The sequence below is a fragment of the Microchirus variegatus genome (assembly GCF_963457635.1).
Source record: "Microchirus variegatus genome assembly, chromosome: 22".
NCBI classification, from domain to species: Eukaryota; Metazoa; Chordata; class Actinopteri; order Pleuronectiformes; family Soleidae; genus Microchirus; species Microchirus variegatus.
Window position 1 is genome coordinate 1,809,283 of NC_139823.1, and position 11,395 is coordinate 1,820,677.

The 11,395-nt window shown below is 43.4% G+C and overlaps 1 protein-coding gene across 1 annotated transcript; it reads left to right on the forward strand.

The window, feature by feature from the left end:
* Positions 1–218: 218 nt before the first annotated feature.
* On the forward strand, positions 219–9,251 carry ankrd50l (ankyrin repeat domain 50-like; the record flags this gene model as incomplete). The annotated part of the gene is made up of 3 exons (XM_083908772.1): positions 219–667; positions 4,825–5,042; positions 5,713–9,251. The coding sequence occupies 3 exons, from the start codon at positions 219–221 to the stop codon at positions 9,249–9,251; spliced, it is 4,206 nt and encodes a 1,401-aa protein (XP_083764898.1).
* Between the last annotated feature and the right edge of the window lie 2,144 nt (positions 9,252–11,395).

Sequence of the window (11,395 nt, forward strand, 5' to 3'; positions counted from 1 at the left end):
CCAGAACGATTTGACTCGTTCAGGACCTGCAGAGGTTGGACTTGTAACACCTTGTAATAATTCCCTGATGCAACACTTTCAGGAACTAACTTTGTGATTAAATACCTACGAGGCATTGCCTGGTTTCCTCATGACGCAGCTGCCAACTGAAGCTCAACCTTAAAGTCCAACTGGAGGACTATGGGAGGTAGAGTTCAGAGAGGTGTGTTGTCCACGAGATGTCAGGTCACCAGGAGCAAATGAGTAGCAGTGGATTTGACAGCAGCTCCAGCTTGCTCCAGGGCCGGCGTTTCTTCTGCCGGGAATGGGCCCTGGAGAAGCTGCGGCACTGCCTGGACGCCCGCTCTGTGCCGGGACAACCACCGGGGCTGCTGGTAATGGGTGGCCCTGGTGCTGGAAAGACAGCCTTCTGTACTGAGATAGTGTGGCCCACCTCGAAGGCAGGACTGGCAGTCGGGCTGGCACCACGCTGCCTGGCCTCACACTTCTGCCAGAGGGAGGACCAGAGGAGCACGGTCCTGTGGAGGTTCATCCTGGGCTTGGTGGAGCAGCTGAGGGCTTCGCCTCTCCTCTCTCCTGGGTACAGAGAGATCCTCAACAGCCCGTCTGTGTCCTCTGCTCTCGAGCCTCTCACCTGTCAGAGAGACCCTGATGATGCATTCAAAAGGTTTGTAAAAGTCAAATGTTTGCTCTAAAGAGGAGAATTCTTTACTCACTGATTTGATCACGTCATGAATTATCATCAATTTTCCCCATTGTGGGACTAATAATGTGAGAGGGAGTAGAAAGTTGCCAAAAGGTAACAAGCATGGATCCCATCAGGGTGCTCTCTGCGTGTGTGTGCATGTTAGAGAGCGCAGCTCATTTCTCAGCTAAACCGGGTAAAATCTGTGTGGTGTCACATACTGTAAATAGTGATTTTGTTCCTCACGTTGCTGCTGAGGAATTAGGATGAACAAAGTTGGACATGTCAGCAGTTAGACGAGTATTTTATCAGATTAAGACATCAGTGTAAACAACCTGCAGAAAACCTGTGCTACAAGTCTCTGGTGTTTTGTAAATAGTTTTAAAGTGTGATTGTTGTGACTCAAAACAAACGACTCATTGCTATTAAATTGGGTGAAAAGTAGGCATGGACCCCCCTTTTTACGGTGATATCTTCTGATTTATTCTCAACCACATTTCAAATAGTTAATTTACTGAACTTAACATTGAAAATCTAAATCATAAATGGATTTATTTTGCAAGGAATCTTGACATTGAAACAGTGAAATGTGTGATGAATGACTTAAAATGTATTCATCAAATATTTGCAATGTTGCATACTAAACATACAGTACTGCACAAACTTTGGGCTCCGTATCACGTTCTCCTGTTCTTGCAAAAGAAAGAATTCCAAGAGTGACCAAGCACAAAATAACTGTGGGAAAAAGGCTCATAAAAGGTTCAAGGCTGCATCTATTTTGTATGTAAATGGAGGTGATTCTGTGCAGATGTTTTGACTGTTAACGCTAAACATTTCTCACAGCCTGTAAATGTAAAATTGTGTCCATGAGCAAAGCAAAGTGTTAGTGTGGCACAGTCACGAGACAAAGCTGGCAGTAGCCATTCTTCTTCTTTGTAAATGTATTTCTCGTCTCATAATGCAGACCATTCACAGCGCGCACAATGGGCCTGTAGACTGAGTGAATGCTACAGTGTTATTTACGGCACAACATCCTTTCAGAGAGAGAGAGAGAAAAGAACAAAGAGGTTCAAAAAAGTAAAAAGCATCCTGTACCCTGGTGACCGTCTCGGCACTAGTCAGCGAGGTCACTCTCCTCTCAGGGACTTTTTTTTCACTCTCTCCTGATGTGTTTACTCTGCGATGAGTCTGAGCACTTTTACACCCCTCCTGTGTTTGCCCTCCTCTGGTGTGAAGTACCGAGCAGGATTCCACATTCCCCTCAGATTGGCTTACAGCCAGCAGTTGTTTGTGCTTGGAGTTCGTGTTCGAGAGAGAGAGAGAGAGAGAGAGAGAGAGAGAGAGAGAGAGAGAGAGAGAGAGAGAGTGGCTGCAGGCGAAAAACTGCCATGTGAGAGTGGCTGTCGACAAACTGATGAAACATGAGCTTCAATTGGCAGTAAAAATGACATGCATAGTATTACATACCTGGAACCAACTTGTAGCTCAGTGTTGTCAAGTAGTCTAGTCTTGACGTGCTGTATCCTTCTGGAAGTGAATCCTAAATTAACTTTGAGAATTGGATAAAAGTTGTTGATTGTACCACAAACATCACATAAATATAGTTTACAGTTTTCTTTGGACTTTTTGGAGAAATCAAAGATATACACATGATTTATGTAGTGGTGTAATGTCACTGCAGAGATACAATCTCCAAATGATCGTTCATGTGAATGAGTCCTGTTACAGCTCAGGGTCAAAGATCACACAAAGAACACACACATACACACATGCATTCCTTGTCGTGGATAATATGAGCTGAAAAGCCTGAAGCAACAATAAAACTTTCATTGCTTCCTTGGCTGTTGCTCTTATCAGATGACTAAACAACACGCAGGTATGATAAGCTTGTTGTAACCCAGTAGCTTTCACCCTAGATATGGTTTCATTTTCCATTCATTTGCAGGATATGTCCATCGACTAAGACAAGGCTACTACGTGTATGATGATTCACCCACATTATGTATTTGTCATTGTGTATGCTAAGATAAAGACATCCTGTCAAACTATGACTAGATACAATTTTATGCCCCACCCCAAAAAATTGCTGTTCCCAGCTTCTCAAACAAAAGTATTTAATGTCATACGGTTAGATTTAAAACAACAAAGAAAACAAGCAAACTGATAGTTGATATGCTTGGTTTACCATTTACCAAAATCTAATCTGTGTCAATTACTCATTTCTCTTCTGTCATCAGCTGTTTACATCTTGAAAGACCTCTTTCCAGTGTTCAACAGCCTTTTTTCTACCTTGGTATCACTATATACTGCTTTTACAGTGTCTTAATCTTTAATCTAAATGTTGTTGTATTTGCTGTTATTAAGCATTTAAGCACACACATAAGAGACATAGTTGTTTGCACTGAACAGCTGTTGTTTTCCTATGATTTAAAGCCGTGTTTGTCAGTCCTGGTCCGGTTACCCACTGCCCTGAATGACGAGCTGACGTCTAAAACATGCAGGGCACTGGGTCACCAGGACCAGGACTGACAAACACTGATTTAAGAAAACCTGTGTGAGGATGAAAGGTGGACCGGAGCCTCTGGTCATTCTTAAACATAGTCATTAACACTAATAACAGCACGCATACACAAACACACCCTGTGTGTGACCCATATTATGACAGACTGCTGCCACAGGTTAATCACTATTTGTCACCTCTAATATAAGACTTGTCTGCATGTGTAGTCGGGAACAAATCTCACAATCAAACCTCACCTGGTAGTTACAAATATGATGATTCAACTTTTTTTTTTCCTCTGTGGTTTAAATTAAATGTGGTTTCTGTTTTTAAAAATGGTGATTAAGTGTCCGGATTTGTTAGGACAGGGAAAAGCTCCCACATCATAGGTAGAAAACAGTTGTATGTTGTCTTTTTTTGTACTGCACACACTTTAGCCATCTGTAATATCACAATTCCTCTTTAAAAACACCAGCTTTCTTCATGCAATTTTTCCACATTCTCAGATTTTTACATTCTCCTCACACAAGTTCACCCCAAGCCCCAAAGCAAAGCAAATATTACAGTCCTAAAACCTTTGTATTTGCATTATGAAACATTACTTTGCATTTGTTTTACGATCTTGTGAAATATTGCTGAAACAGCATCAATAATGTCAGTAATGTTAGTCATACGAAATAAATAATGTGAAATGTTGAGTTCAAGTCCAAGCACGTTTTTAGTGAGGTTGGGTTTAAAGGTCAGGAAATTAATTTAGTTCTGGGAAGAATCTTGGCCATGGTGATATTCAAGTATGCATGTGTACACATAGCTGTGTGTGTGTGATTGTATTTATTTACCTGTTAGGACCATTTTTGGCATAAACACTAACCTTGGCGGGACCAGGAGACCAAAACCTTTTCCTAATGAGGCACAACCTCAATTCTGATGTACTGGTTATGTTTGGGGCTAATATTTAAATTGTGGTTAGGTTTAAGTTAGGGTCAGGTTATGTTTAATGTTAAGGATGATGGTTTTTTTTAGGCTGTCCGAATGAATGGAAGTGTCCTAAGAAGAATAGCTGCACAAACCTGTGTGTGTGTGTGTGTGTGTGTGTGTGTGTGTGTGTGTGTGTAGGCATGCCCAGGGGTGGAGCAGGACATTTCAGAGGTTCCACTAACCTGAGTCACCGTCAGATCACAGCAGGGTGTGGGTGCAGACAGTGCACTTTAACAGTGTTTTAGGTCTCTGCCCAAGTAGTTTTACTGTTTTACAATGTGTTCCGGTGATTGATCACAGTTGAAGACTTTATTGTCCCCGCTAATGCTGTTTAACATAACAGTGCTATGACACAGTGTCACACTAAAGCATTATGTTTTATATAGGTACTGTTTTGAACAAACTGTAATTTTAAAAAGCCTTATGCCTTTAAAAAGTGATGAGGTTGGGTTGTTTTTAAAATGTGTAACATGAAAAACAAAATAGTTAATAATAGTGAAAATAGTAATAAAAATTAAAGGTCAATACATTTATTGGCACAATATTTGACCCACAGTTTTATTTCTTTTACAGTGTTGCTTTCAAAACCCTCATATTTGACAACATCTCCTGCTGTTTTAATACTGCTGACACTTCCTTTGTGTGTCTTTCTCTCTCTTAGAGCAGTTTTGAGACCCTTGTTAGACCTTCCTCCTCCTGCCCAGACTCTTATGGTGGTGGTGGACTCTCTGGATGTTGGACATGGGGTCAGTGCAAGTGGTGGGAAGAGTGGCTCCATCGCAGAGCTCCTGGCCACCCATCAACACCTGCTGCCTGGGTGGTTGCTGCTGGTCTGCTCTGTCCGCCGCCACAACAAGGCTGTGTGCAAGATGTTCTCAGGTACAAAGAAAGAGTAACTTGTCCATGTAAATAGTTTTCTTGAAGATATACCCTTCATGGCTAGATATAAAACATGGCACATGAGTGGTGGAGATTAGTCAGGAGGAATCAAACCTTGAAATAACTATTTTTTACGTTTTAAATGTTCTCAAATAGCATTTTGTGTATAACACAGAGATCAACATAAGTGCTGGTGACAGTGTTTGCATTAACAATACATTGATTTATTGTGCAAATGCTTCCAAGAAATTAAATAATCTGCTCTGCCGTGACTGCATTTCTGATCTTTTGTGCAGTAGATAAATAAGCCTTGATTTTAATGTAACTATGAGATTTGTGACTCTTACCCTGTTACTGTTAAAGCTGTTACTAGAATCAGAACATTGTATATACCTGCTATAACGTGTTAAAGCCAACGGTGTCCTCAGGAGAAATAAAGTTTGGTTAATGTGAAGCACGGAGAGAATAGGCAAAATGCAAATGAGATTTCTGGAGGAATATTAGTATTCTTGAGCCATGTGTGATTCATAACCATGTGGCCTCTTTCTTGTTTTGGGTGTTAAACAAGTCGGATTTAAAATTTCACACAGTGATTATCAGTCAGAGAGTGGGATAGATGGACAAGTATGGGCCCATTTGAAAAAAATAACTTGCATCTCTTCTGTTTTAGGTTTCCGTAGGATTTGTCTGGATGATCTACGGAAGCCCCCACCAGTCCATGATGTGCAGCAGTACATACTCTGTCGCCTGGATGAAGAAGCAGCACTTCGCCGCCAGCTCACACCTGACACAGCTGACATGCTGAATTTACTGCACATCAAGAGTGGCGGTTGTTTTCTCTTCCTTGAGCGTGTTCTGAATGGTGTGGCAGTTGCATTAGTGGGTCTGCGGGAGATCCGGGACATCCCTGGGACTCTCAATGGCCTCTACCTGTGGCTGTGCCAAAGACTGTTCCCCCGGGGGCTCTTCACGTATGTCAGGCCCCTCCTTAATGTGCTCTTAGCTTCCCCAAGGCCCCTCACGCCCCAGCAGCTGTTTAGAGCAACCTGGACTCATGACACTTTGCTCAGTCTCCAGGAGTTTCAAAACAAGCTCAGGACTCTCTCTCCTCTCCTGCATGATGGCCCTGGAGGCACAAAGCTACTTTTTCATGCCAGCTTTGCTGAGTGGCTGACAGACGTCAAGTATTGCACACAGAAATACTTGTGTAGCAGAACAGAGGGTCATAGCATGCTTGGTATGGCTTTGACTCTGCAGGGACAAGACTTGGACATTGAGGACACTTGCCAGCTAGCCACACATTTAGTATGCTCAGGACACCATAAAGACAACCCTTCATTACTGGCACTATGGATGCTGTGGACAGGTGTACCTGCCTCTAATTCTAGATGCAGCCAAGCCAGTGCACAGTCTTTAAATCAGCCTCCCATTCTAGTAAGTCAGGAAGTCCTTCACCTGTTAATGAGGACTGGGCTCATATCTGCATCCCATTTTTCAGATGCAGATCCAAGTGTTAGAATACATTGTATAGGTGAAAAGGGAACCACATTAGCACAGGCACGTGAAAGGAATGTGTCTGTGAAGAAGCTTCTCGAAAGTGGGGTGTCCTTAAACCAGCTACGTTCTGCAAATGGGCAGGCCTTGCTTGCCAGTGCAGTACATGAGGGTTCCGCAGAAGTAGTTGAACTTGTCTTGAAATATGGCTATGACCCATTGATCAGTGATCATCAGGGTCAGACACCACTGTCACTGGCTTCCAGACAAGGACATGTCAAAGTGTTGTCCTTGCTCCTGGAATGGGCTAAGGGCCAGGGGTCAGAAACTGCAGCACAGATGATGGAGCACGTCGACAATGAAGGGTGGACAGCCCTGCGCTCTGCGGCTTGGGGAGGACACAGCGAGGCTGTTCGTCTTCTTCTGGATGCAGGAGCAGATGTGGATGGATGTGACAGTGAGGGCCGGACTGCTCTGAGAGCTGCTGCATGGGCTGGGCATGAGGAAATCGTTTTGACCCTGCTGGAATATGGGGCACAGGTTGACAAAGCTGACAGTAAGGGCCGCACTCCACTTATTGCTGCCGCATATATGGGACATCATGAAGCTGTTGAGATATTATTGGATCATAATGCAGAAGTCGACTTAGCTGATGGGGATGGACAAACAGCTCTGTCAGTCGCTGCTCTCTGTGTCCCTACAGCAGCAGGAATAAAAGGTTATGGGGAGGTAGTTAGTCTGTTACTAGAGCGTGAAGCTGATCCAGGACACAGAGACCACGATGGCATGACACCACTACTTCTTGCAGCCTATGAGGGCCATGATGAGGTAGTTGAACTTCTGTTAGAAGCTGGTGCTGATGTGGATGAGACTGCTGGCCCAGATGGCAGTGTCGCTGCTGCAGCTGTCAGTCCCCTACTGGCAGCTGCAGCAATGGGCCATATGAAGACAGTATCTCGACTGCTTTTTTGGGGAGCAGCAGTGGATGCCATTGATTGTGAGGGCAGGACAGCACTCTGTCTGGCAGCTGCAAGAGGCAGTACTGAGGTCGTCCGGGCCCTGCTGGATCGAGGACTGGACGAGAACCATAAGGATGACCTTGGCTGGACTCCGTTGCATGCTGCAGCTTGTGAAGGTCATCGGGCTGTCTGTGCTGCTTTGACAGAGCGAGGTAGCATGGCACGTGTTGGAGAGATGGACATTGAAGGACGCACCCCTCTTATACTTGCCTCCCAAGAGGGTCATTGGAGCACTGTCAGGCTGTTGTTGGATAGACGTTCTCCCATTGACCATCGGGCCTATGATGGACATTCTGCCTTGAGTGCTGCCCTTCTGGAGGGCCATACTGATGTTGCAGATCTACTTATGAGGCGAGGGGCTGATACTGATGTCCGGGATGCTGAGGGCAGGCCTCTGCTCTACCTCCTTGTGCTAGAGGGTCGTCTTGAGATGGCTACTCTTCTAATAGAGAAAGGAGGGGTACCCCTTGAGTCCAGAGACTCTGAGGGTCGTACAGCTCTTCATGTGGCATCCTGGCAGGGATACGTAAAGATGGTAGACTTGCTTTTAAAGCATGGTGCAAACCCTAATGCACAAGATACAGAAGGAAGACCTCCAATACATTCAGTGGCTTGGACAGGACATGCAGAAGTAGGACAACATCTCCTAGAAGTAAATAGTGTCACTATAGATCTTTCTTGTCACCAGGGGGCAACAGCTCTAAGCATTGCTGCCCAGGAGGGACATGCCAATATTGTTACAATGCTTCTAGAAAGAGGTGCAAATCCCAATCACATAGACAAATATGGTCGCAGCCCAGTCAAAGTGGCTGGAAAACATGGACACTTCATCATTGTCAGGCTCTTGGAGAGCTACGGAGCCAAGCCATACCAAGGACCATTGCCTAATTCTAGTACTGTCTCCCCTGCAAAACTTTTCTCAGGCATCCCAGAAAATAATGGAGGTGAAGTCACAGCTGTTACCACTTCTTCTTCCATATCTTCTCCTGGCTCCACTGCAGAACGATTCCATTCAATGCAGAGTTCCCAAACCTCATCTACCTGCCACTCATTGGCTACGGTGCAAACAGTGCCAGCTGACAGCCTCAGCTTTATCCAACAGATCCAACAGCACTCACTGCCCCGCAGTCGTAGCCGTCCCTCCACCCTCCCTCCACCAGGGAGCTCAGGCATGGGCAGCCTCCATGGAAGTATCCAGAAGCATCCCAAAGGCAGCCCTCCTCCCTCTGTTTGCACAGTCACTGCCATGGTGCACAACTGCAAGTTGCCTCAGAAAGGCTTTTCATCTGGACTTGAATATCATGACAAAATGAAAGAACAAAACCCCCCCTTAATAAAAGCTGACAGGACTGGCGCTGGGGGGAAATGGCACTCTGTTATGGCTTCCCTTGGGATAATGCCAGGGCAAGATAGTCCTGCTGTTTGTGCTATAAACAGGGATATTCCCCCTCTGGGCTACCCATACAGGTTACAGAGCCCACTTCAAGGGGAAGCTTGGGATTCTGTACCCCACAAAAAAATGTTGTCACCAGCTTGCTACAGTTTTACCCCGGTCTTACCTTGTAGTGCCTTGGCAGAGGATGTTATGGTCACAATGACAACCACAGACCCACAACTTAATCTGAAACAGGCCATTAAATTGCAGTTTGAAGGTCCCACCAGTGCAGCAATGAACAAGAGAGAGACACCTTTGTGATGCACTGGATAAGAGTAATTATTCAGAGTCATTCATCAATCAGCATTACCAAACACTGACAAGTTTACAGAATATAAAATCCGAAAAATGGCTCCTCTTTGTTTTGTATTATTTTAAATTAATATATAAGGGTTTAACCACGGAATATATTGACAGATTGATTGATAATCAATCATTAGTTGCAGCCCCAATGTCGGCATTTGTTATTTTGTGGCATCAAAACAAACAATATTGTGATGGGTTGATAGCTGCAATTCCCGTCAACATTAACTTTCTAACCCATGTGCACTTAGTGGTGATAAGTGCACATGGGTTAGCCACAACCACCTTCAAACGTTTTTGACTGTTGCATGGTTGAACATTATTTGGGTTTCATAAAGTGAAAACAGCACTGTGATATGCTATTTCTGACAGTAAGAAGTAACTATCTGGTTGTATGCGTTCTGATAATTCACATCATCAGCATGTACATTTCAATGACGACACCTTTTGTTTTTGTCACAGTTTTTCTGGGTTCAGATGAGAGAGGAAGTGATATCTTTCTCCACCCTCTTTAGAAAACCAGAGGAACAATAAACTGAATGACATCAGTGCTTGCTTTTGCAAATTTCCGGTGACTGTTTTGTGTGTTGAGCAGGGCTCTTGCAGACAAGCTAGTCATTTAATGCATATTTGTATTTCCTTATTCTCCAGTCGTACTCACCAGCACCAGCAGTTTGATGAAAAACAAAGGTTGGCATATGTTTTAAATGATGTTTTTCTAGTAAATATCCTTTTTTTTTTTTTTTTTGAAACTGTAAGCAATCTTGAGCTTCAGGTTTGTGGCCTTGATCTTTTCTAAAAAACCCTTGTGAATTTTGTATTTATTTTTAATGTCCCTAAAGCCCCCATGGGTCAATTTCTGATGAACAAGAACTGGCAAAAGCAAGCCTGACTCAGTGCGGGGATTATAATACAAACATCCTTGTTTACTAAACCAACTTGGCTCATCCACAGTGTCTATGAGCAAGCAGGAAGAAAAAAAAGTATTGAACCATAACAACTGAGGGTGGATGTGGGATGATGTAATTTCAAAAAATTTCTCCAGTTCCTTATCATTTTCATTGAATGTTCTATTATTTACAAACATTAATTAAAATGGCAAACATTCTGATAAAAAACTACCTCTTCTCTGTCTGCTTATTTATTTCAAAAGTGTTTTTCCTTATGCAGTCTAGTAAAGCTAAATGTCATGGATTGCCTCTGATGTGGAAGCATCATGCAGTGATGTAAGCCTGGCAGCAGCCTGCTGGCAGGCACCTGGGATTATGGGACCAAGAGCTTTTGAACTGCTTTGAAACTGATATAAGAAATAAAAGGTCACTCTGTAGACAGACACTCTTCTGGATTTTTCCCAACATTTTTCTCATATGTTGCTTGTGTGAACCCTCTCAGGCAGGGTTTCTCAATCCTGGTCCTGGGGATCCACTGCCCTTGGAGGTACTTAGACTGTGGGAATAAAGTATTTGAACTACATTTCCCACATGTACAGGTGTGCTTAATAGATGGCTGTCCCTTAGGTGTGCGTGTGTTAACCTTTTCCCCAAGAAGTCTCTGTTAGAAAGTTCTCCTGGTTGTGTACCTAGACATTTTCTGAAATCTACAATCTTTTGAAAATGACAGTGGTGATAAAATAATTTGATAATTAAAAGGAAAACTTTTTTTCCCTGTCAATGTGCTTTTGCATTTTCTGTTTTCATTCCATACTATACCTTGCTAAATTGTTAGCGTCTGTGGCTGACTGCAATGTAAATAATAGCTTTCAGCTACTCCGACTCTCCTTAAAAGTCCACAGTAGTTATAGCATAATGGATGCTAAGTACAAAAGCAAACTTGCTTGGAGTGGTGTAATATTTGTGAAGAGGATCAAATGCCCTGCCTTGTAGACATGATCCAAAACACCAGGTGCACAGAGACCTGCTGTCTATGACAGTCAAAGTAACTATTACTGGGGTACAAAAGTAGTTGTACAAATGCATAACATTGTAAATGTATGTTGGTGTGTGTCATAGCCAATCATTTCCATGATTCTTCCTCTAAAGCTCAAGTCACATGTGTTAATTGTGTTTTGATATACTTGAGTTTACTTTATATTGCTCAAAGTT